This window comes from Heloderma suspectum, chromosome 1, assembly GCF_057233095.1.
Source record: "Heloderma suspectum isolate Gila_16-S chromosome 1, 16-S_ref, whole genome shotgun sequence".
In the NCBI taxonomy this organism is placed as follows: Eukaryota; Metazoa; Chordata; class Lepidosauria; order Squamata; family Helodermatidae; genus Heloderma; species Heloderma suspectum.
The window spans coordinates 20,852,277-20,879,151 of NC_139458.1; the positions used below are offsets into that span (position 1 = coordinate 20,852,277).

Sequence of the window (26,875 nt, forward strand, 5' to 3'; positions counted from 1 at the left end):
CTTGGACAAACCACAGATGATAGAATCATGGAGATGGAAGGGGCAATGTAGACCATCTAATCCAACCCCCGCTTCATGCTGGATCTAGAAAGGGTTCTGGAAGTTTGTGTGAGCTTGCACAGAACACACACAAAAAGATCAAGCCCCTTTTGGGATGAGCACAGGGATGCTCATGCATTCTTACTGTCTGCAAAGAAACCCGCACAGTCCATTTTCATTTGGTTCCCATATAACACGACATTATTTTTGTTTTGACACATAATGCATAAAAAAGCCATCTGCAACCCACGCTCTATTTACTATGAAGATTTTACTGCCCTCATGATAGCCACATTATCAATTTTTTTTCTTTTATGTAGCATATAAGTACAGTTACCTAAGAACACACAAAATAACTTTTTTTTTTTCTTGGCTGTTCATCTATTTGCACATTTCCGGTAGATTCACAGATTAATATCAATATCTATTAGAATCCCAACTGAAGCCCAACTCGGGTAATTACATTTTTTTTTTTTACATTCCTGCACTTATAATTCAATATTTTCCTAGAGTTTAGTGAAGCCATTTAGATTTGAACAGCTGTCATGCTTCATCCAAGGATTATCTCTAAACCACGTACAATTTGTATTCCAGTTTGTTAACTTCGGGGTGAATAAAAAGCTATTACAAAAAAGTAGCATTCATAATTACACCCTTGAGTGGACAAAGAAAATGCAGCGGTTCTAGACAGTAATTATTTACACAGGCGTCAAAAGGGATTACTGGGCTACCTTTATGACAAGTTTAGAGCCTGATCACATAAAGTGGAACTGTTACAGAGGGATATTTTAGTTGGGAACTTTCTGGGACCACGCAAATGCAGTAAAACAACAAAAGGCAGCTTAACCTCCCCTCGCAAATCACTTGTAGCATTCATCTGACCAGTTCAAACAGCAATCATGGCCACAGATATAAAATTAACATAGGGACAAAGAAATACTATAACCAGTTACAGAAATACAGAATTCCAAGCCAATCCTAACCATGTTTTCTTAGATAAGTCTCATTGATTTCAAGTAAGCATTGCTTACAAGTTGCAACCTAAAGTTGCACTCACTTGGCCCCAGTACAGTTTACAGCAGGGATGCAGAAGCTCAGGCCCAGGGGCCAAATCTGACTCTCCAGGGGTCCCAATCCGGCCCTGAGGATTGGATTGGAAAAGCCCTTCCCCTGGCTTTTGTGCCATTTTTTCCTCCATTCTAAAAGGTTGGAATACCTTTCCTAAGACTTCGTTAGCGGCAGTAAGAGCTTTAAGCTAAAATATGCTGGTATTTTGGGCCCTGCCCCTTTTGCCTTTGGCCCTGCCCACCACTGGAATGTGGCTCTGAAATAAAATCCATCCCATGGGCTGAAAGAGGTTCTGCAACCCTGGTTTACGCAGTCAGTTGATCCTTCCGGATGGTGAAGGGGCAGATGCACGTCCCTGCCCTCCATCATGCCTCTAAAATAACTTGCGATGCAGGTCCTTCATACAGAGGCCTGAACGCACGAAAACCAAATCCACAGGGTCTTCCTTCCACTGCCTTTATCCTTTGAGGGGGAAGGACTGTGTGAATTCGGATCTGGCACATATGAGCCTCTGCGTGCGAACCCACATCACTCAAATTGTTCAGGGAGCAACATTAGTAGCAGACAGGTAGCAAAACGTTCCTTCCCCATAATTCCCCACCTCATCAGCAGGGGGTGAACCGAGGGAACATATTTCACTACCTTTTCGGGGTGAGGGTTGAAATAATTTGGCTGGTTTCAGAGGTGTAGCAGGTGCTTATCTTCCCCATCACATACATTTTTTGCTTTAAAAAGTGCTGCCTCCTACAGCAGCGGAAACGTTTCTTTTCTCTCTTTATGCTGTTTTAAAAACCACGGTCAGTAGGATCCATCCTCCTGGAATGATGCTGTTGTTACCGCTAGCATAATTCCATAAGGGGTGCGTTCTGGGAATAATACATGGCAGGCGGAGCTCTGAAATTAGCCTGTGGAGTTGTTTGCTAAAACCTGTTGGAGTGGGAAGAAAATACAATGTAACGCTCTGGAATTTTTTTTTATAAAAAGACCAGGTGGTCAGTGACTTACTAGACAAGCTTGAGGAAGAAAGCTGTTCACTCTGGAGATACTCCACATCCCCTCAAGGTACTGCTGAGCCTGGATGGTTACTGAGCTCAATGCCCCACTAAGGCCACTGGGAGCCACAGTCACTTGAACGCTGGAGTTTGGGAAGCCACCTGTGCCTTGAGGCCACCCGACTCCTTTCTTCCTCTCCGGCCCGGAGAAAAGGCTTGTGGTTTTGCCAGACTGTCTACCCGCCTGCCCAGCCATGACAGACAAGTCCCTCTGAGAAGACACAGTGACCACGTTTTGGGAGGTCAGCCTTGGCAACACAGCGGCCATTGCCACGGCACTTTGCGGGGGGTCCGCTGCCTCTTGGCAGCTGGCCTGGTCGAGGCTGCGGATGACCTGAACGGCTTCTTGCTTCAGCTGGTTCAGGTGGGCTGCACAGACATCACACCTGCTCTCCCCTTCGCTCCTGGGTTTCTGTAAATATTCAGGCACTTGAAGCTTGTCAAAAATTAAAGCTGATAATCGTGGGTCCTGTGGAATAAAAGGAGAACAGAAGCTAAGTGAGTCGTAGCCAACACAAACAGGAGACAAAGCCAAAACAAACCATGACGAAAGAATCTACAGAAGTAATAAGGAACATAGGAAACTGCTTATACTGGGTCATTCACCAATTTACCTAATTGTCCAGCAATGTCCACGCTGCAACAGCTCTTTCACATCAGCTGGTACCTGATCCTTTTAAATGGAGTTGCTGTGGGTTGAACATCAGACCTTCTACATGAGTGAAGGGGAGGTACCCTAATTCCCAACAGTATAAGCAGGAACAAACAATTGCCAAAGTAGGCCGCCGCTACCTTACGTCCATCTCAGCCTGAGCCAGGGGCTCTCAGACCTTACAGGGTGCTCTTGAGGGTAGGGAATAGGGGTGCAGCTTCACCTCACTCTATTCCAAAGCCCCAAGCCTGAAACAATTAAATAGAAGCAAGTAACCAAGCAGAAGGCTCAGAAACAAGTACTGAGGTTTACCCGGAAGAAAGTGCACAGAGCTCTAGAGATGGAGATTAAAAGCGCAATCCTATGCATGTTTAGACAGAAAAAAAAGCCCTGCAATTCCCAGCGATTCCAATGGCTGGCTGGAAAACGCTGGGAATTATAGGACTCTTTTCTGACTACAAATACATAGGATTGTGCCCTAAGTTTGTTTACATACAGAAAAGGGAAAGAGATAAAAAAAGTATTCCAAAAAAAAAAAAAAACCCAGAGAAACCTTTGGAATAATGCCCCAGGCAAAATTAACAAAGCAATATCTAAACCTATCCTATACCTTACCTAGGTACGGGTCTTCCAACAGGACATGGCCCCATCCAGGATCCAAAAGCTCACAAGCCCAAAAGCAAGTTAGCACATGAAGACAAAGACAAATGGGCAGCCCCACCCCCCTTTATGCTCAAATCTCTGACAACTCAAAGAAGATTTCAGTTAGCCAATCACAGGTCGACTACAGCAGCATTCCCGAATCCTATAAGGGAGGGTAGAAATTCCCACACAGCTGAGATCATTCAATCCCAATAAACTGAGTCTCCCTCTGGTCTTGCAGGCTAGAGCTATCTGAAGAAAACAGACCCGGAGGTGGTTACATCACTATGTGCCACTTCAATTTGGCCAAATTTATTTTATTTATTTATTGCATTTATATCCTGCCTTTTTTCCTCTTGCAAGGAACCCAAGGCAGCTTACATTTTCCTCCTCCTCTCCAATTTATCCTCACAACAACAACCCTGTGAGGCAGGCTGGGCTGAGAGTCTGTGACAGGAGTTGTCACACGGTTAAGAGCACACACACACAAAATTGAGTTCTTGACAGCATGCAAAGCATGCGCCCTGCTGCTGATCTATGGTCCATCGCCAAAAGATGACCCAAAACAGCAGTCCATCTACATCAACAGGTCTACTCTGCCTGTGAGTGGCTCTCCAGGAGCACCAGCAGACGTCTTTCCCAGGACTTGTTACCTGATCTTTTTAACCCGGGCTGGGGAACACAGGCCCATGGGCCAAATCAAGACCTGCTGGGGCCCCAATCCGGCCCTCCAGAATGCCATGCCCCTTTCCCCTGAGCTCACCACCATTCCCCCAACCAGCTGTGGAACCATTTGGTGGATTCCCAGCTTTTGTGCAGCCTGCCCCCTCTTAGAGATTGAAATGCCTATCCTAAGGCAGGAGGGGCCTCTACTCTACTGGCGGCGAGTGCCCAAGGCAGGAGGGGCCTCTACTGGCGGCGAGAGCCTCTACCGGCAGGTAAGAGCTTTAAACTACATGTAATATACTACTTTTTTTTGTATTTTGGGCACCACCCCTTTTGCCTTTGACCCCACCCACCACCAGAATGCAGCCCTCAAGAGCTTCTCTGAAATCGAATTCAGCCTTTGGGCTGAAAAAGGTTCCCCAAATTGGTTTCAACAGCAGATGCCAGGAATCAAGTCTGGGATCCTCTGCACTCAAACCACTGAGTTAGGGCTCTTCCCCAGATCCCTGTGCACTACTCGCCTACGAAACGCACCCATCCACACAGGCAGTTGCCTGCTACATACCTTCATGGTTCACTGATGCTTTTATTTATTTCATTTCTATCCCACCCAATAGCCGAAGCTCTCTGGGCAGTTCACAAAAATTAAAACCACCAAGTACAGCATAAAACCATATCAAATATGAAAGCTTAAAAGATGATATATCTGGCCTATGTTTGGGGCAGGTGATTTGGCTGCTTCTCTGCACCCAAAACAACAAGACTTTTCAATTATTTCCAAAGCAGTGACACTGCAGAATCACACACCTTCAGAGGAGGTGGCCGTCGCATCTCTGTCACAACAATGGATGTGCCCCCTTCCACTGAGGAGAAGTGCTCAAAGCAGTGACTCATGCTGCTACACATTTGGAAGAACTTCCTAATAGTATAAGCTGCTCAAACGTGGAATGCCTTGGAAGGTGATAGACTCTCTTTGTTAGAGGTTTCTAAGCAGAGGTTTCAATGGCTACCTCTCAGGGAGTCTGTAATAGCAGATTATTTGCATCTGCAGGAGGTTGGAATAGATGACCTTTGAGGTCCCTTCCAACTCTACAATTTTAGTCTATTCTTTGTCCTTCACACTTTATAAAGAAACCATTTTGGGTGAAAGTGTGAACTGCACCTCTTATTTTAATTCAGCTGTCCACAGTCTGAGAAACAGCAATCTCCTCTTCTTGCAGGATGGTTCATGTATGGGATCAGGCTATCACACACTCAAGAATCACTTGAGTTCCCTAGCAGCCTCTCCTTGGCTGATTAATAAGCAGCATCATTCATAACACCCAGCATGAAAATGATTATCAGATGCGAACAGTAGAGCTTGTGATGCTCTTGATAACTGCTCATCTACTTGCCTTTTAATTAGCTTTCCATTTAAAAAAGATCTAATACATACATTTATTCCTCATGCTCAGAAGCAACCTTGGTACTTTCAGGTACTTTTCAGTAACACAACTCATTTTCAAAGGTCCACAATGATCCTCAAGCCATAAAAAAAACTGCACCTCAGAGCATGAAAAAGAGATTACAGCATGACCTGAATGGCTTTTTCATTGTTATTGTTCCTTCCTTGCTTTCAGCAATGAATCAGAAAGAGTGGATATGACTATCCACAGTTTGCACATCTCTTATCGGGGAACCAGAGATGGAGTTACACTCTGTTTCAGAAAGTCAAAGGTGGTTTGAACGAGGGATTGCTACTTATATTGTGTACGCTCCTGTCAGTTCTGCCTTTGGTAAACAGGTTTGGCAGGCTTTTGTATCACATCAAAAACCTGCCAAACCTCTTTGGCCCACACGAGAAGGTGGGACAAATTGTGCATGCTCACCATGGGAAGCTAGGCCTGTCTCAAACTGCTTTCAACTCTTTTTAAAACTACTGTTGACTTCAGGTGAGATTTCCAATTGTTCATGGAACCCAGACATTTTTTGCTAGGACTTCCTTATGCTACAACTGAGTTGATGAGAAACACAACTGAAGTCTGCAACTGCCTTGCGAGGTGCTGCGATGCACACACCAAGAAGCTGATTTAAAACCATCACCTATTCTGTTTCCACTCAGCGAGCTTCTCTCGTCTTTTAATTCGTTTCAGAGCTCGACAGATTCTCCACATAACCTTCACCGGCATCCCCTCCCAAGTCCCTCATTTGGAAACACAGCAGCCTATCTCCTAAAACACGCTAGGGCTTGCTTCCCGAAGCCAGGCTATCATGGGGATTAAAGCAAAAGATTAAATCCAGCTTGGTTGTAAATCTACAGCTAACACTAATGCCCTGCAACAGACCCGGCCAACTTCAAGGGCTCACGTTGAGCTCTTTAGACAATTAAGGTTTTAAATGGAAGATCACAGCCTGGCTGATAACTTGTGTGTTTAATTCTAAGAAGTGGGGGGTGAAGTGGGGGGATGCTTTAATTTCACATGTTAGTAATGAGGGCAGACAAAGCAAACCACCTATCTGAATTAGGACTGCTTCCAAACCTTCCTCCCAAATTAGCAACCCTTTCAAAACACACACACAACCCCAAAGCCTTACCACTTTAATGCCAAGCTGTGAATACTCTCCAGGAAGCAAATATCCCATTAAAAACCCACCTTCTTTCGACTTTTCATTAGGACATACACCTAAAGCTTTTCCTTTTCTAAAAAATGTCCTGCCGCTGATACTTGGAATTACTTATTACCCTCTTTCAGTTAACAAACACTTATGGCAGTAAATGGTGAGTGTGCTACTTGTAATTATGTCTCAACCCCGAAAATGAAATTAGGAATACAGCCACGTATCTTGCCACTCACCTGCTTGCCTCGGGGACAGCAACTGTCTGAAGGCAAGCAACCAAGTGGCACTGGCATTTTCGGACACACCTGATATCCACTTGCTCCCATCGCTACAAGAACAGCCACAGCAACTCCCAGCTGCCTGCTTTGGGCCTTTCAAGTGAAGCCTGGCAGCTGTCATAGCCTCATGATTCTGTTTCCAGTGCAGTGCTATGGTGGCTGTCTCTCTCTCTCCCCAGTGGCCCTTTAAGGCCAGGGGACAGCACATGCAAGCAAGCGCATGCAGCCATCACCATGCTGCACTGTACTCCAGGGAAGGAACCATAGGTCAGTCGATACACTTTATGTCTGGAATTCACTTCCTCTCGAGGTCTACTAAAGTCTGAGCCTGTTCCAGACATAGCATGACATTTCCTGTTCAGGTAAACATTTAGTAGCAGGGACCGTAGCTCTGTGGTAGAGCATCTGCTTTGAACACAGAAGGTCCCAGGTTCGATCCCCACAGTGTCTCGAGGTAGGGCTGGAGAAAACTCTAGAGAGCCACTGTCAGTCAGAGTCAACAGTACTGGGCTAGAAGGACCAATGGTCTGAGTCAGTATATTTTCCAGCGCCAGCTACGAACTGCAGCATTAAACTATGGGTGCTTCCAGATTAAGGGCTCCTCGCACTACCAGGTAGCAGGCATCGTGCAACTGTTCCGTCTTTTTCTAGGTAACAGATTTTCTCAGGTAAGAAAAAAGTCAGAAGAAGTGATTGGAAAACACGGGAAGGTTAAACGTGTTAGACAGCGTTGCTTGGACCTCCTGAAAAATTCCATGGAAGGACAATGACACGATAACAGCGTGGCCCAGCTTGCACATCACAACGGTCCACTTCTTTAAAAAAAATTGTGGATTGTCTTGAAGCTGGCGCGCGTTGCCTGATCACCTCCACTGAAAGTGCTCAGAAGTGCCTCACAAAAAATTCCACCTCAGAGTCTCCTATGGCAGCCCCTCAGGGTCAAAAAGGGTTGTGCTCCAGGCATCCTGCAGGGGGCTACACTTTACATGGTTACATAAACTTAACACATGCTCATGAACTCAGAATTCAAAGTGATGTTGATAGGCCAGAGTGCTGGGAAGAAAACAACAGAATGACATTTAATAGGGATAAATGCCAAGTTCTGCACCTAGGAAAAAGAAACCAAATGCACAGTTACAAGAGGGGCGATACTTGGCTCAACAACACTACAAGCGAGAAGGAACTTGGAATTGTGGTAGATCACAAGCTGAATATGAGCAAACAATGTGATGTTGCTGCAAAGAAGGCAAATGCTATTTTGGGCTGCATTAATAGAGGTATAGCTTCCAAATCCCGTGAAGTACTAGTTCCCCTCTACTCAGCAGTGGTTAGGCCTCATCTGGAGTACTGTGTCCAGTTCTGGGCACCACACTAAGGATGCAAACAAACTGGAGAGGGTTTGGAGGAGGGCAAAGAAGATGATCAGGGGATTGGAAACAAAGCCCTGAGGAGAAACTGAAAGAACTGGGCATGTTTAGCCTTGAGAAGAGAAGACTGAGGGGAGATAGGATAGCACTCTTCAAGGACTTGAAAGGTTCTCACAGAGAGGAAGGCCAGGATCCCTTCTCCATCATCCCAGAGTGCAGCACACGGAATAATGGGCTCAAGTTACAGGAAGCCAGATTCCAGCTGAACATCAGGAAAAACTTCCTGACTGTCAGAGCAATATGACAATGGAACCAATGACCTAGGGAGGTGGTGGGCTCTTCCACACTGGAGGCCTTCAAGACGAGGCTGGACAGCCATCTGTCAGGGATGCTTTGACTTGGATTCCTGCATTGAGCAGGGGGTTACGATACAATATGATACTTTATTGCTTAAAGCCACAGGCCATCACAATGTACATTAAAGAGAGAGAGAGAGAGAGAAAACAGTACAGTCACATATTTGTATATACATAAATTCATACATCCAACAGAATCATCCCTAAGTAGGCTGTTCGGGCTTTGGCACGTATTTTCCTTGCTGCCAAGGCAAATTTTGCTACCTGGGCAGTGGTGGTTGGACTCGATGGTCTAACAGGCCCCTTCCAACCCTACTATTCTATGATTCTAACTCACACAACTACATGTGCGTCCATTCAACCCAGGTACAGTTATATGCATGATCTGTACCCTGGATTACATAGAATTCTAGTATCTGGATACAAATCAGCATGAATGCATATAGGCGGATTCTCCCAGCCATCTGAATAAGTGTACATATGGTGTGCATATAGTGTGAACGTACATTCAGTGTAACTCCATTTCTTTCTTATCACTTGATTACCAAGCACTCAATGGTCTGTAGCCAAATATGTGAACTGACTCCATCAAAAGCATTGTATCTGAGCTTATATGAATATTCTTATAAAAATTACCACTATATAGCGCCAGGACCTAGATTTCCACCCACTGGCTGCTTTCAGTCACAGACATCTTGTCTGGTTCAGCCCTCAGAGCCCCTACCTCAAGCACCTCAGATTTGTCACTTCGGATTTCCGTGTAAGCCGGAAATTGGCTCTTTCAGGGCCAAACTAGAACCGATGACGGCAGACCCATTTCTTTAAACCCAAATCTGACCCAATCAGGTATAAATGGGGGAGGGAGGGTTACAATTTTTAGCGAAAGAGAGATGTTCAGGCAGTGGTGCTAATCTGCACCCCACCTCATGGTTCACCTCCCTCAAAGTCTCCCCTCCCTCCACACTGGGGCTTTTCTCCTCAGGAGCGAATTTAGCTGAGAGAAAAGTGCTTGTGGGAAGAGCTTATGGGGTCGTCATTCTCCAACGTGGGAGAGCCTCTGTGGTGTAGAGTGGCCACTTACCCCCCCCAAAAAAGAGAGAAAATGTAGCACTCAAAAAGAGGACACTGATTTGCAAAAAACATTGCATATGCTGATCGATATGCACTGCTGTAGATATAAAATCATTACTCTATTTTAGAAATACAACACATCTCACCATAGTGAGGAAAACTGAACAGGTGACCTGTGTGCCTGCTCAATCAGCTGCCCAGGAGCTTGATGGGTAATGTCCAGCCTATACTCTTCCTTCTAATGGTTCTTTATCTCTAAACCAGAATTGGACTGGACAGCCAGTGAAATGGAGGATAACTTCAAATGGAGGACTGTTCTCTGACAGCCCTTCAAATAGAGGACCATCCTCTGCAAAGTAGGATACATGGCTACCAAATTGTGGTACCAGACTAACATGGGAGAGCCGTGGGTTCAAATCCACATTCAGTCATGCAGATCACTGGCTGACCCTAACCTACCTTGCAGGGTTGCTATGCAGATAAAATGGGGAAGGGAGAAAAACATGTACGCCACACTGCACTCTTTGGAGGAACTAAAAATGTCACAAAATAAAAGTGAGTATGGGAACAGAACACACCCCCTTTTATTCTAAAAATCAGACACTCACTATTCTTCATAGAATCATAGAATAGTAGGGTTAGAAGGGGCCTATAAGACCATCAAGTCCAACCCCCTGCTCAACGCAGGAATCCAAGTCAGAGCATCCCTGACAGATGGCTGTCCAGCCTCATCTTGAATGCCTCCAGTGTGGGAGAGCCCACCACCTCCCAAGGTCATTGGTTCCACTGACATATGTCTCTAACAGTCAGGACGTTTCTCCTGATGTTCAGCCGGAATCTGGCTTCCTGTAACTTGAGCCCATTGTTCCATGTCCTGCATTCTGGGATGATCAAAGAGAGATCCTGGCCTTCCTCTCTGTGACAACCTTTCAAGGACTTGAGGAGCGCTCTCATATCTCCCCTCAGTCTTCTCTTCTCAAGGCTGAACAGGCCCAATTCTTTCAGTCTCTCCTCACAGGGCTTTGTTTCCAGTCCCCTGATCATCTTTGCTGCCCTCCTCTGAACCCTCTCCAGTTTGTCTGCATTCTTCCTAAAGTGTGGTGCCCAGAACTGGACACAGTGCTCCAGATGAAGCCTAACCAGTGCTGAGTAGAGCGGAACGAGTACTTCCCGGGATTTGGAAGCTATGCTTCTATTAATGCAGCCCAAAATAGCATTGGCCTTTTTTGCAGCCATATCACATTGTTGGCTTAAATTCAGCTTGGGATCTACAACAATTCCAAGATCCTTCTTTATACATGACTAGGCAGGTCCACAGTCCTCATGTCTAGTTTGGCCCTCTCACAGGAGTTATTACACCCCCACCAGGACACTGTGTATGACTGCTTAGCTGCACTCAGCTTGGTGGCTCAATCACAAATGTGGTCAGGCCTATTCTAGCAAATGAATCACTCGGGCTCTCTGCAAGGTACTTCACTCCATATACCAGCCAGGATTTTGCTTTCACTGCCATATGCTGGCTCCATCAGCAGTGCTATTTTAAAAAAATAAAATAAAGTGTTCTCACAACATTTCAACAACAGGCCTGGTTGACAGAACAGTCAACACTACATCATCCATTGCTGAATAAGCATCAACTATGGCACATTTCCCCATGTTCCGCATCTAGATCCAGCAAATTGCAGCAGATACACCCAACACTTGTAAATCCCCCTGAATCATTAGGATAAAACAGAAGTAGTTACAGCTACTTACTACCCCATTTTTCCCCTTACACACACACACACACACACACACACACTCATCTTGAATAATGTATTAGCTAACTGATTTATGAGTTCTACTGAAAGACATTTTAATTATGGCTTTTCACTCTTGTTGGAACTGGAGACCATGGGGAGGGCAGGGGGTGGCAGGGAGAAGCTTTGAAGTTTTATAGGAAGTTGCTCATGGTCAGGTCACAGGAAAACCCCTCCTTTCCCAACCTGCTGAGAGATTTTCTAAATATACAGAGAAAATTAAACCCAGATCAGGTCACAGTAGCCATTTAAAACAACGTCAACAGCATTCACATGCCAAAAATAAACCAGGAGAGACACAGCCTGAAATAGGAAAAAATATATAATACTGCACATCATGCATTGCAACTGTGCCATAGGGTGTGGATGTGTGTGTACGTATATATAGATATTACAGTGTGTACATGTAGATGTAGATATAGATATTCCAACCATCTGCTATGGAAAAAAACATTACAGAGTGAAGGTTTTTTTCTGGAAACAACAGGGCTCAGCCTTCCCCTACCTGGCACCCTTCAGATGTGCTGACTACAACTTCCTTCATCCTCAGCCCCCATGCTGGCTGGGGATGATGGGGGCTACAGTCCAGAAATATATGGAAGGCAGCAGGTTGAGGAAGGATACCTAAAGCTAAGCAGGTCTAGCCCTGTAAAAGCCGCATACATGGGAGGAATCTGGGGACCAAATTCATTCCTTTATTTTAAAATGTATGCCCTGCCTTACTGGGTTAGTAATTACTGCCCTAGAGTGAGTCTGAAGTAACTGCCTGCATCATGGCTAGATCCTTTTGGATCCAAATTGGGAGATCATTTACACACTGAACCACAACACTCAAAATGGCTTCATCGGTCAGGCTTTCATCCAGCCCCTACAGAATACACCCACTTCAGATGTTACTTTTTACAACACAGGAGATTAACCAAATCTACGGGAGGGGCGCATTTTGTAACACAGTTTTTCCCAACTTGGTGCCCTCCAATGGTGTCAAACTAAAACTCCCATAATCCCCAGCTAACGTGTACATCTGGTAGGAACCTGGTTGGGGGAGGCTGTTGTAACACATTAATAGCAGTGGGTCTTCTACTGGTTAGATTTTGTACATATACTGACAGTAGAAAAGACCCAGGTCATCATACATTCCACAAAGAGTAAATGGAAGTCTAAAACACTGGAAATTCTATGAATTAAAATGGAGTCATGTTTCCCTTTGTCAACTTAGTAGCTACTAGCTTAAGTAGGTGTAATCCAAAAAGTCCCCAATTCAAATCTCACTGCACCTCAGCCTCAAATTTACTAAAACATTCTATGCAAGCCACTATTTTCTCAACGTTGCCTCTTCCACTACTACCCCAACCCACCTTCCAGGGCTGTTGTAAGGAATACTGTGGTAATGTACGTGAAGCACTTTGAACATCTGAAATACACTCAATAAAATGCTGAGTAAAATCCAGCCTGTCCTAAGAGCTCGCACGATACGTAATAACCTTTAAGAAAAGCAGAAGTGGTACTCCATAAAGATTTTCTTAAATTAAAAAATAGCTAAATACAGGCCAAACTATTCAAAACACAAGAGATCCGTGATTGGCTATCCCCGTGTTTCCATATTTATTTAAAAGCATTTGTGTGGGGCTCCAATTTTTGGCAGGGGGCAGCCAGTAGCTTGGGGGTGGGGTTGACTGGGGGAGCAGGGTCTAACTGCTTCCAGACAGAAGGGTCTTGGCACTAACCATCAGAAGGCCTTGTGTAGCTATTCCATCTTTTCTTTCCTAACAGATTTTCCGCAGCAAGAAAAAAGACGGAAGAAGCAGTGGGAAAACATGGGAGGGTTGAGTGGAAGACAACATCTGGACCCCCGTAAAATTCTGCAAGTGAAGTAGGGTGACGGGTCAATAAAAGCCTTGTCTGGAAACACCATGAAAAAATGGAGAAGGTGGGAAGGTTTAATCCTGCCTCCCCCAGTGCCACTGCTCTAATCCACCTCCCCAAAACCGCTACCCCAGATGTTTTTTTTAACAAAAAAATAGAAGACTGGGGAGATCCATTCTGGAATCTTCCCATGTCTTGTATAAGCTGACCCAAAATATATCTATATTAGGCAAATATTCATTCATATAAAACTGCTTATCTCCCTCTACTACATAGGAAGATACCATATACTGAGTCAGACCATTTGTCCATCTTGCCCTGTACTGTTGACACTGACTGGCAGCAGCTCTCCAGGGTTTCAGGCAAGATCTCTCAGGGCTTCTTCACACAGAGCTTTTATCCTGCTATTGAGATTGGTTACTCACGGAAGTTTGCAGGTCTTTTAGATGACGTTGTCAACCTCCAGAGTGTCTCCCATACTAAATGACCTTTATTCCATTTTTTTAAACGATCGGAGATAATGAGTTATCAAATTACAGCGCTTGAGTTCCGCTTCAGTTCCCTCATGAAAAGAGGAAAACTCGCAGTAAGAGGAGCTAGACCACAGCGCCATCTAGCAGCTGTATAATGAAACATATGGAAGACTCAGATAAGGGGAAAAGGAGGTGGAAAAGAGGAGGAAGGAAGCGTGTGTAAAGGGGGTCCATCATGATCCTGCATTTAAAACGGAAGCACAAAGCCCCGTTTTAAATGCCGGATTTTAGGATGGTGCAGAGATGCTCTTAATCTTTGCTGGCGATGCCGGGGATTAAACCTGGAACCTTCCAGTGAGCTACAGCTCCTCCCAATAAATACTTACTTGAACAGGAAATGTCATCCTATGTCTTTTAGAGGCTCAGACTCTGGCAAACCTCGGGAGGAAGTGAATTTCCAGACACAAAGTTCATCCGCTGAATATGTTTCTCTATGGGATCTTGTGATCCAACAAGGGAGATCTCCGGGCACAGAAAATGCACGTCACAGGGCTCATTCAATGGATGCATCTGATTCAAAAGGGAATGCGCCTACACCATCTAGGGCCATCAGCCACACACAACAGGGTTGCAATGGCTGGATCAGGGCCAAGGTGTCTGCATAAGATTAAGCAAGAGTCAGTTTGATCTTGTGACAGGCAGGCGCATACAAGCTTTTGCACCTGCTCTTGCTGAGATACCTGGGTTGCCTACCTTTACGCCTGCCTTGAGGAGCTCTTCTGTTTCGTATGCCAAAAAGCAGCTTCACCCAGACACGTATCAGGTGCAAATTGTGCAAGCAGAGCCCCTCCTGTACGCGTGGCTCAGCATCTCCTCCAAAATAGCCAAAAATACGTATCGGCATACAGATGGTACATAAAAGGGAGTTATTACTCTTTCCCATGAACAACCTGGGAGCCAGTGAACATCCTTAGCTTTCTCTCGCATGGGGGATTGGATGAAGTGAATCTCTGGACTGAACCCCCTCCTGTCTCTCCGCACAACTCTTTCTCCCCCGTGAAGCCTTGAATCATGCTAAAAGTCTAGTTTTGGCATGGAAAAAAGCCACGGAGGGGATCCATGAAGTGCACTGTCTAACTCTCACACTGATTTATCAAGGAGTGTGGGAAGGCGACAAGGATGCCACAGGTTCTGCTGAGATCACTGCTGGTGGTTGTGGATTGAGCTGAAATCCACAATGATCTAAAGCTACTACTCCAAAAGTTTACTTTGCATAAAAGTCAACGCCTGTATTGGAACATACTGGCTATACAACTGGACATCCAACTAATCATGTGCCGCTGGGAAAGACCCTGATGCTGGGAAAGACTGAAGGCAAAAGGGAACGGCAGAGGATGAGATGGCTACATAGCATCACCGATGCAATGAATATGGAATCGAGCACACTCCAGGAGAGAGCGGAGGACAGGAAGGCCTGGCGTGCTATGGTCCATGGGGTCACGAAGAGTCGGACAAGACTTAACGACTGAACAACAACCCCAGCATCAATTAAGCAAGTAGCCTCTTTCTCAGCAAAGGAAGGTAGCTATGTGATTCTGACTTGGGTCTACAGAATTAGAGTTGGAAGTGACCTCAAAGGTCATCTACTCCAGCCTTCTTCAACCTCGTGCCCTCCAGATGTTTTGGACTACAACTCCCCCAGCATTCCCGAATATTGGGCGTGCCAGCTGGGGCTGATGGGGCAAAACATCGGGAAGGTACCAGGTAGAGGAAGGCTGATCTATTCCAACCCCCATCTCTTCATTTCACAGCAGGTTTTAACTGTATAAGTTTTAATGTTGTAAAGCCGCTTTGAGTCCCAGTATTGGGGAAAAGACGGGATATGTAAAAATAAATAAATAAATAAATCAGCATTCCGTCTATCTCCAGTGTTCAAGCTGTAAGTCCTATGGCCTATACAGCCAAAACAGCACCACACACACACACAAGGGAGAAGTATCAGGAGACTTGGGGGAACCCCAAGGTTAGCAGAAGTACACAAATATTTAGGGGGGAAAAACTAGCAGGGGGATCCAAAAATAGCCCAGTGAGGATCGAGTGTGTTCAGTGGCCACAAAATGCGGGCTGTTTTGCAGGGAGGATAGAAAACCAGGAATGAAATGGAGTGGCTGAACAAGTAGCAATCCACACTGTAACATTTTGTTGTAGGTTCTGCTTGTATGACTGAATACTGCTTCATTATTTAAAAAACAAATCTCCATGTAGAAATCCAGATGTCAGGGAGAAGAGTTCTAGACATGCTATGTTTCTATTTGCAAGGAATGTCAGGGAGAAGAGTTCTAGACATGCTAGGCTTCTATTTGCAGGGAATTTCTTTTGTATAGATTATCATTTGGTTTTATGAGCCCTCCCAGCAGTCTAATATGGTAGAGTACAGATACAGCTTTCCCATCTCAATGAGAACTAAGCCTTCTTTATTTCAGATTTGCTTAATTAAAAGATTTATCTACGCCCTTCAGCAATGTTTCCAGGGCAGTTCATAAAAACAAGCTAAAAGGCAACCATCAAAATAACTCTCAGCAATCTCTAACCCAGCATCCTGTTTCCAAAAGCAGATCACTGGACACCCCTTGACGTTCACAAGTGGAGTGTAAACGTGGAGAGCGTACAGGTGGTATGAGTTAATACACAGAGAGACCGCAAAGGAGGATACTTGGATTTTCTCATCCATTCAGGAAAAGACCTTATTTTCCAGGATCAGAACTTTGTCAGTAGGTTCCCCTTTAAACTACCCAGCTGGTTTTTGTAACAAATAAATAATAAAGTCATAAGGAGAAGAATCACCACTTTGTAGAAGGGGCCTATTCCACCACCACCCCACCCTTTCCCATGGAGGCCTCAGCTGTGTGGCGCGATTACTTTTATTTTCCCACTTGGCGCTACAAAAACACCTGGCTAATGGATGGGCGTGAAGGAAACACAAGTTACTGTTAGAAACATTAAATGTTACTTAAAACGTTAAGCCAGCCCTGTTAAAGGGATTTTATTATCCTGTGACAATCCTGCCCCACCCTCAGCACATAATCTTCCCACCCCCCGCACCCCCACCCCCAGTGAATCTTCACTTTAATAGCCTTCGTTCCATATAAAGCCTAGTATGGAAGTTACACCCTCAGGTTTTACACAAGGAAGGCATTAAAATCCGCAACCAAATGCTACTCAAGGTGCTACAGGCAAAGAAGGAGGGATGAAAAAGCTGTTCACAAAAATTACCTTTCAAACAAAGGGGAAAGAGAGGGATATCCCAGAGATATCCAAGGTGTTGATGGGGAAAGGCTTAGCATTTAAAACGACACAAAGACTTCTATCCTTGACTTCCTTGCCAGTAAGTCAGTTGCACTGAATGCAGTGGAATTTACTTCTGAGTAAATCCTACAAAGAATTGGGCTGTCAGACTGGAATCCTGTGCATATTTTCTTAGGATAACTCCCACAGAACACAGTGGGACATACTCCCAAGTAAAAATGTATAGGCTCGGCCTGCAGGACTGCACACTTATTTGGGAATAAGCCTCACTGAATTTGGTAGGACTTACTCCTAAGTAAACCAGACAGCCCAGGTTGTAGGGCATGCTACAGGAGCATTACAGAGGCTGGGAAGAATCTGATTTTGCACTGCATGTCCGGTCCGCTGCTCTAACGTTATCTAACAGCTTTTTCTACACTATCGCAAATCTGGGGCTCATCAAACATGCCCATAGAAATGCGCTCAGATGCACACCCAACCAGCAATGTTCACACATGCCCATTTGAACTGCAGACAAATGTGGTCATGTTGTGCATCTATAAATCTAGCACTGAACTACATTCCTTCCCTTTTGTGCCAGTATGTAGAGGAAAGGGAATCAATCGGCCATATGATTGATCTGAGGATTTGCGACATCTCAGAGAGAACTGTTGTCTCAGTCAGATTTAGAACATGGCTGGCTAACCTGCAGCGCTGGGACCCAGAGTTAGTGTAGATGTGGACAGAAACAGGAGAGCCTGTGGGGCTGGCTATAGCACAGAGTCAAGTCCTACGCTGCTTCATGTTCCCTGGCTTTTAAGACTAGACGCAATCCCTGTCCCCTCCTAGCAAGGTGCTTAGGGGCAAAGGAGCAGAACCTCTTTCAGACCCAGGGCCAAATTTGACCTCGGAAAAGCTCTCAGCTGCCACATTCCACGAGTGGGTGAGGCCAAAGGCAAAAAGGGCAGGGCCAAAGTAACAGAAATGCCAGCACATTTTAGCTTGAAGCTTTTACTGACAGTAACTAGGCCTCGGGAGTGGCATTTCAACCTTTTAGAATGGAGGGGGGAAAACTGCACAAAAGCCAGGAAACCCCCAAACGAGTGGTGGTTGGGCAAAAGGGTTGAGACCCGGGGGAGGGGGTGTGAGCATCTGGAAATCCCGATGGGGCCAGATTGGCCCCCAGGCTTCACTCCTGCTGAAGGATAAACTGCAGCGTGAACTACTGCTGAAGACACAGCTTTCTCTAGGTTCGGGGTGTCAGGAATGAATCTGAGCATGTGGAGTTGTCTGGCAGCTCAGATGCGGAGTCAGAATGGGAACAGCAAGAACAAAGGGAGGCCCAGATATGGCGAGACTTTCTCCCCAAGACCTTGACACACAGATGGCCTAGCCTGAACAACTCCCCCTTTCCTCCACCATGGGAACTCAAGTTTTGGAGGAGGAGGAGGAGGGTGAGGGGTGTGACTTGAGGGACACTAGGGTCCGTCACAGAGCGAAGCAGGAAAAGTTAAGGGCAGGGCTCAGACGCTCCACTAGGTTGGCCACTCATAGAAGCCAACGTAGGAGGGAGCCACCCTAAGGGAGGGGCATCCCTGCGAAGCAAGTCTGGCCATGAAGTTCATGCCCACATTGCTGGCAACTTCTCTAACTTCCACTTCCTCTCCTCTATTGATATTCATAGTTGTGTGGATTAGCTGGTTCTATGCAGTCTGAGAGTTTCCTAGAATCTGCATCTGTAAAGAAGCTAGTGGTTGACTAATAAAGTAGTGTTGGCCTGAAGCTTTGTTTCCTGGCTTTGTGTTGATTGCGAAGGGGGAGCCAGATGGAGTCTGGTGCCCCCCTACATCAGCACACACACACCTGACATTAGCAAGTTTCCTGGCACTCACTGGAGGTGGGCAGCAGCACAGCTGTGATCTACAGCAGGCAGCTTTAAGATGGCTGCTGTTTTAAATTCCCCACAATGCCCCAACATGGTGTCAGTCTAGGCTGTTCCAGGAAATGTTTAATGGCAAGCAGAAAGGAATGGGCAGATGGGTCCAATCCATCAATGGGCCCTCAGCAGCTGCCTGAGGGTGCCACATGCTAATGCCAAGCCTGGCTGAGGTGATCAAAACTGAATCAATAGTGATGGCGCTCCCCCCATCCCATCCCTACGGTGCCTGAAGCACTAAAATCCCTCAAGGGGAGAAGCTATGAGCACCAATTTGTAGGCTTTTGTTCTTCTAGCAAGTTTGCAACAGTTTGTCTGTGAAGGCCCAGAATTCTGACAACTTAAAATGTTAATGTATTTATTTATTACATTTTTAAACCAACCAATAATCTAAGTTATCTGGGCAGTGTACAAATAAATTAAAAATGTAAAATACAAAACAAGCTGGTTTGAAACTCAACATTAAAAAAACTAAGATCATGGCATCTGGCCCCATCACTTCCTGGCATATAGAAAGGGAAGAAATGGAAGCAGTGACAGATTTTATTTTCTTGGGCTCCAAGATCACCGCAGATGGTGACTGTAGCCATGAAATTAAAAGACGCTTGCGCCTTGCGAGGAAAGCTATGGCAAACCTAGACAGCATAGTAAGAAGCAGAGACATCACCTTGCCCACAAAGGTCCGTATAATCAAAGCTATGGTTTTCCCAGTAGTAATGTATGGCTGTGAGAGCTGGACTATAAGGAAGGCTGAGCGCCGAAGAATTGATGCTTTCGAACTGTGGTGCTGGAGAAGACTCTTACGAGTCCCCTGGACTGCAAGGACGTCAAATCAGTCCATCCTAAAGGACATCAACCCTGACTGCTCATTGGAAGGACAGATACTGAAGCTCAAATATTTTGGCCATCTAATGCGAAGAGAAAACTCCCTGGAAAAGACCCTGATGCTGGGGAAGACTGAAGGCAAAAGGAGAAGGGGACAGCAGAGGATGAGATGGCTAGATAGCATCACCGATGCAATGAATATGGACTTGAGCATGCTCCGGGAGAAAGCGCAGGACAGGAAGGCCTGTCCATGGGGTCACGAAGAGTTGGACACGACTGAACGACTGAACAACAACAACAAATAAATCAGCACAATGCCAACATATAATAAAACAACACCAGGGACGCCACTCAATGAGATCCGCCTCAGTAGGCCTTCTGTCTGTCCCATCAGTCAGCACAGCTAGGCTGGTGAGGACTAGGGAGACGGCCTTTTCTGTGATGGCCCCTGCTTGGTGGAATTCCCTCCCTAGTGATCTCCACCATGCCCCCTCTTTGATGAGCTTCCGCCAGGCTTTAAAAACCTGGCTGTTCAGGCAGGCATTTGGGGTGGGTTAGGATTTTTTAGAGCAGTGTCGTTTTGTTATGTTGTTTTGTTCAGCTGATTCGGTAAATTCATTGTATTTCATGTTATTAGTATTGTACACCACCTAGAGTGGCTGGGTAGCCAGCCAGATGGGAGGCTAATAAATCTAAGAAAGGAAGAAATAATAAAAGCAAAAGTAATTCCAAAAGTAAAAATGTGCTTAGCACTGCTGTAAACCATCACAACCCAGTCAAGCTCTTTTTAATCACTTAGGAAGTCCCACTGATACTAATGGAGAGAGTTAAGCATTTGCTTAAAATATTCCCCACTGAAACACAGCAGACTTTAAAATGGCAAATTTCGGCTAGACTGTGCCTTTGGCTTGTCCCATTCAGGCAATGAGCACAGTTCAGGGTCTTTAGAAACCAATGGGAATCTTCAATTAAACATTAGCTTGAAAAAAAATTGTACTCTGCATACTTTGGTGTAATTTCCCATTATTCTCCCATGGTATCTGGTCAAGATTAGGAATGGATCTCTTCACTAAGTATCATCAAAGTATCAGCTGTATTGGCAAAACTGTAGCATGTATATTTTAACTGGATCATTCACCACTGAAAAGTAAGACAGCTGATTGCCTTGGAAAAATCAGTTGAACAACCCTGATATGCACATACATACCAAAAGGTCCTAAAGGAGCCATCTGGACCACCAAGCTAGGTGACCAAGTTAGGAGAAGTGGCAAATGGACAGATGCTAAAACTGTATGAGTAACACCATCCATTCCAAACAAGCTACTCCCAAGTGTAAGGTTTCACAAGCAGGCATTCTAACATACCTAGATTGAGCCTGTTTGATTACCATCTTAAACACTAGGCGGGGGGGCGGGGTGCAATGACAGGTCACTCTCAAGAGTTATTTCCCCATCTGTAGAAAGGGAAAGCATCATGACCAATCTTAAACCATTGCAGTGGGAATGAAGTGAGTTAAAAATAACAGCTAAGCCCTTTAGAACACACTCCTCTGCATGTTTAGTCAGAAAAAAGTCCTACAACTCCCAGCATACCCTATGCTGGGAGCTGTAGGAATGCTGGGAGTTGTAGGACTTTTTTCCATCTAAACAGGCATAGAATTGTACTCTTTAAGGGTAAACTTGCTATCGATATTAGTTAATTCAAGACTAAGAAGTTGCTGTTTTAAAAGTCTGCCAGCCACTGGTCTGTTGTGAACAAGGCTAGAACTTAAAACAGGCCTACACAATTTGTGACTTACCAAGCCAAATGTACCCCACTGGCAACATATGGCAGCCAACCAGAGCGCCTGATAAAGCTCCAGGTTTTGCTATCCACCCTGCACTCCAAAAGGAGAAGCTATACAAAATTTGCAAGGTGACAATAAATGACCAGTGGACTGCACTTGGCTTGATGGGTCACAAATTGTGCAGACCTGTCCAACTATAGTTTTACTGTTAGCTGACGAATTTAATCTCCACTTCTATTTCCAGTCTCCCTGTAGTGTGACAGGCAGAAAATATAGCAAAGCACAAGTCAAGATGTACAGCTTCCTTTGTTCATCCATAAGCCAATGGGCCTCCTCTGTGAACGATCACGGCTGCAGCAGAGTACTTGTGACACCGTGCAACTTCGTGCACAGCATGAAGATAAAAATACATAAAAGCAACAACCTCCTTAAATAAACCAGTAGATAAAATATCACACAATACAACTGTGAATGCAAATAACTGTGCAACATCTGGAGCTCACATTTATCTATCCACATTTATCAATCATTAAACCGTGAGAATACATAGGAATTTCTGGCCAGCCATTAGATTTTGCTTTGGGCAAAGCCATGGGATTTTGGTTAAGTGAGACGTGATGACAGAATACCTTCTGCCTTCCCTCCCTGAGAAAATAAGTCTTGTTATAAAGCCCAGAAAAATAAATACAAAAAGTTGGTTGCCACTAATTTCAATCCCATTCAGTGAGATCCAAAATGTTTATTCTGCCGGCAGGGGCATCTCCACATGGAGTTCTGTTCAGAACACTCCTACCGTTAGCAAAAGGTAAGGAGGCAATTTTTGCCAATTCCCACCTCCCTCTGCAGCCCCCAGCACTACCTCCCCCAGCATCCTGGAGGGTCCTCTGACTCTCCGGAGGCAATTGGGGTTGGGAGGGACATAGGGAAACCGCAAGGGAAGGGGGAACAGCTGAAGAGCACCTTCCCCCCACTCAGCCAATGGAAAAGCACTGCTGGATCAAAAGCCTCCTGCAGACAAATGGAGCGCTTTCAGAGGTGGAAAAGTTTTGTTGGATCCATCCCATTCATTGCAATGGATTTAAAGAGCAACTATCTTCCTCTGGATCAGGACCTGTAGGTGTTGTACATCCATACATACAACTCAGCTACATTTTTAAACTTTTGAAATCATAACCTGTTACACATAAAAGAAACTAAAAATGGTTATTCTTTTTAATCTTAAGGGCACGTCAAGATTATTTTTCAAAACTGCAGTCTACTCCAAATATATAATGGGGAGAAACACACACACAGAGATACATATTTCTGACTTGGATTCCTGCATTGAGCAGGGGGTTGGACTTGATGGCCTTGTAGGCCCCTTCCAAACCCTACTATTCTATGATTCTATGATATATATACCCTTTTCAGGAAAGATCAATGTTAATGACTTTTTAACTTAATTGTCTTCCCAGTTTTATGCTGCGCTGCTTACAAATTAGTTTTTACCTAACATGCTAGGCTACAGTATCCACAATTATCCTCTCTATTGATGAACACTTTGAAAGGAGAAGCCTGCTTCCCACTATCTTTTCCTTGACAGAAAACAGAGTAGAGCGATCAGCAAAACCAGAGGCAATTCAGGGCAATCAAGGAAAGAGGAGGATTAATGGTTTGCTTTTAGAAAAAGATTACCAAATGCATCATAGAAGTGGCATCAAAAGGCATTTGCCAATTTTCCCAAGAGAGCAAGAATATGAGTTATGTATCTAAAAGTAAATGACACTGTAAATTCATGCCACTCGCTGCTTTGGAAAGATCCTGTAAATGCAGAGTGAGGAAATAAAAAAAGGTTTGTATAATGGAAAGAACAGCATCTGAAACGCATTTTTAAACAAGTCAACGTTACTTCCTTCTGCTGCAGTGGACTTCGAACAATATGCCTTCAGGGAACCCTTTACACCTGCCTTCTCCAATTTGTTCCCTCCGAATGTTTTGGCCTTCAACTCCCATCATCCTCAGCCAGCATGGCAATGGTCAGGAATGCTAGGTGCTGTACTCCAAAACATCTGGAAGGCACCAGGTTGGGGAAGGCTGCTTTACATGCTGCTTTTTTGTGCACTGAACCCCTGTGTGTCTGCCATGGAAGCCATATGCAAGCTGGAGGGTGCAGAGTCCGTTCTTGTGGGCAAGATCTACTAGGCCTCACCACTGCCCTACAACAGGGGTGAGCAACACAGTGCCCATGGGCACCAATATGCCTCTATACTCCTTTCTTGGTGCCCTACCCTTTCCACTTTCTTAAATAACACATTTCCTTACCAGCAACTAGGATTGCTTCAAAGCAAAGTGAGCCTCCAGCTCTTGCCATCTTCATTTCCAATTAATGCCTCTGGGCTTCATTATGGGGTTCAGAGACATTCTTAGGAAATGAAGATGAGAGAGGATGATAGGTGGGTGGGTGAGACAGAGAGAGAGATGGGACACACAGAGAGAGAGAGCACACATCTATGGGTGATAATCCAGAGTGAGAGAGAAAAAGAGATGAAGGAATGAGTTGGCTGGCAGAGGAGGTGGGCGGGGAGAGAGAAAGATTTTGCCTTCTGTGACATACATTTCTGTTAATGGAGAAAACTGTGGGTTCAAAGGAGTTGTTCAGTGTGTTGGTGCTCAGACACCATATCTGCCTTGTACACAATCATTTGGGCAGGTTATTTTTGACTAGCTATGGCTCTCATGGAAAAAAATTTGTGGTGGTGCCCATGACAGTTTCTCAAATGAGCCCATCGGGCCCTAAAAGGTTGCCTACCTCTGCCCTACATTAAATGAGTGAAGTTTGGAGGAATACATCCCAGACTCATCTATGGCTGTGCACTGCATGGGAAGATTGTTAGTGATGGGCGAGTTTGTCCACAGTCACTGGGCTTCTCATTGAGGAGTCCCAATTAAGTTTGCAACGGAGCCCAGGGCTGTCCAAAACACTGTCTGAAAGCCACTGTCCCACTGGAAAGCCCACAAAGGTAGACTTGCCAAGTCCTCATCTGGACACAACTGTCTACAGCTTGAAATCCTCCCTGACTGGAGTAGATGCAGCCTCTGCACCTTCTGCCCTTTATCCTTTTGACCTTTCTCCTCTCTGGCTTCTATAGCAATGCAAGCCTCACACTTTGCCCTCCACTCAGCAGAAAGTAGGATGGGCGAAGGGTACTGTGGAGTGGCCAAAGGGAAGGCACAGCAGCTGCCCTCTTTCCTGCTACACCAGAAGGTTGAAAAGAATAGGCACAGCCTTCAACTAAGGAACCCATCATCCTAATTCCAAGGCAAGGGTTGAAAAAGCAGTTCACTAGGTTCAGTAGGAAGGCATTTCTGAACCTTTTCCAAGTAAGAACTGGGACTTTAAGGGATGAGGCTAACAGGAGATACAATGAGGAAATCGGTTAAAAACCCACATCCAAAACTTCATCACAGCAGCTCAGCATGATGTGTATTGCTGTCAACGGCTTACTTGCAGCCTGAAGTGAGCAGGGTTACCCTATCTTCTACAATGAACACCACCACAACAGAGAGCACAGCAAAACAGAAATGTGGGCCACCATGATGACACTGTTAGGCAATATTAATACAGCTGTTCGCCAGCTGCGAGGAAGGGCCTTCTCACTAATCGGAGAGCAGATAAGGAAACGTTTAAGTAACCGTTTGAGTGTCGACAGAACTGTGCCTCTAGCTTTTGTTTGGAAAATAAACTGTACCCAAGGTATAAAACACACTGCCCTAGAAACAGAGGGACCAGTTGCATCAGGGGACATACATGAAATGTGAACTAATGGGGAGAACATACGCTTTGCATGTAGAAAGTCCCATGTTGAATTCCCAACATCTCCAAAGAAAAAGGTCCTCAGGCCAGAACTAGGTGCTATGACGCACACATGCCTGCCAATAAAACTGGAAGTCCCGTGTATCCTCCTTCACTCCCCCACAACAACATCTAGCAATTTGGGTGGCCGTGTGTCCAACTTTACACAGGACAGTCCCCTATTTGAAGGCATCCTCTATCTGAAGGGTTGTCCAATCCAAGTCAGGGTTAAAGATAAAGATATAAGAAGGGTGAGAAGAGGCCTTGAAGTTGCCTATCAACCGTTCGCAGTACCTGGACAGCAGACTGAGTAAGCACACAGGCCACCTTGTCACAGTCTTCCCCGCTCTGGTGTGATTGGATGTATTTTATTGCTATTTAAATTACAGTCGTTATTTCTAAATTTGCATCTCTACATATAAATTAGCATATGCAAATTTTGTACAAATCTGTACCTTTGATGCATTTCCTCTCTTTTGGTGATAAATAAGTGGACAACCTACTAGCAATATGGATACATGATATGACATCAGAATATTAACATTTCCCCTACCTCCACAAGTAGGAAATCGAGAAGTGGAGAGACGGCAGGCAAATGCAGACACCGCTCCTGCTCCTCCTGATTTTTATTTTATGTCTTAAGAATTTAAAAAATTATTATATTTTAACTCTGAGGCTGGAATGCTGCAAAGCAAAGTGGTGCCCTCCAGCACCATCTTTATTTAGGTTCAAAAGAGTGGTTTTGTGTTTTGGAGCTCAGACGCCACCTCTGGCTTTTACTAAGGTTCTTGGGCAAGTTACTTCTGAGTTTGCCTTCTGAGAAATGAATGTTTGGTGACTAGCCATGCTCACATAGCAGCCATTTTATGAATGGGCAAGCCCCTCCCAAGGCAGCCATCTCATGAGAGTGCCCACAACTTTCAAAACACTAGACGTTCCCAGTGACCCAAAAGATTTGGGGACCCCTGCATTACATAATGGTGGCACCTTATGCCAGAGAGAAGAGGAGGGGCCACATGGTTGTCTAACTGTAACCTCAAGAAGCAAGGGTGGCTTCTCCTTTGGCTGGAGCCTTGGAGAGCTACTGACCATCAGGGCAGACAAGACTAGACTAGGTGGGCCAATGGGCTAACTTGGTATTTATTTTAATTATTGCATTGTATTTTTATGCCACTTCTCAGACCAATAGTTTCCCCAAATTGGCTATTGTCAAATTTTAAAAAAGGGAAAGAGGCAGGCTCTCCCCTCAAGTATACATGCTAGAAGAGATACGATGCACAACGG

General features: G+C 45.1%; 1 protein-coding gene across 1 annotated transcript in view; it reads right to left on the bottom strand.

Annotated features, from left to right (window-relative positions):
• KIF26A (kinesin family member 26A) overlaps positions 1 to 26,875 on the bottom strand; it is a 199,068-nt gene that overhangs the window by 114,050 nt on the left and 58,143 nt on the right. The window contains exon 3 of the mRNA XM_084837551.1: positions 2,113 to 2,628. Within this exon, the coding sequence (XP_084693677.1) occupies positions 2,113 to 2,628 (516 nt within the window). The remainder of the gene's footprint in view (positions 1 to 2,112; positions 2,629 to 26,875) is intronic.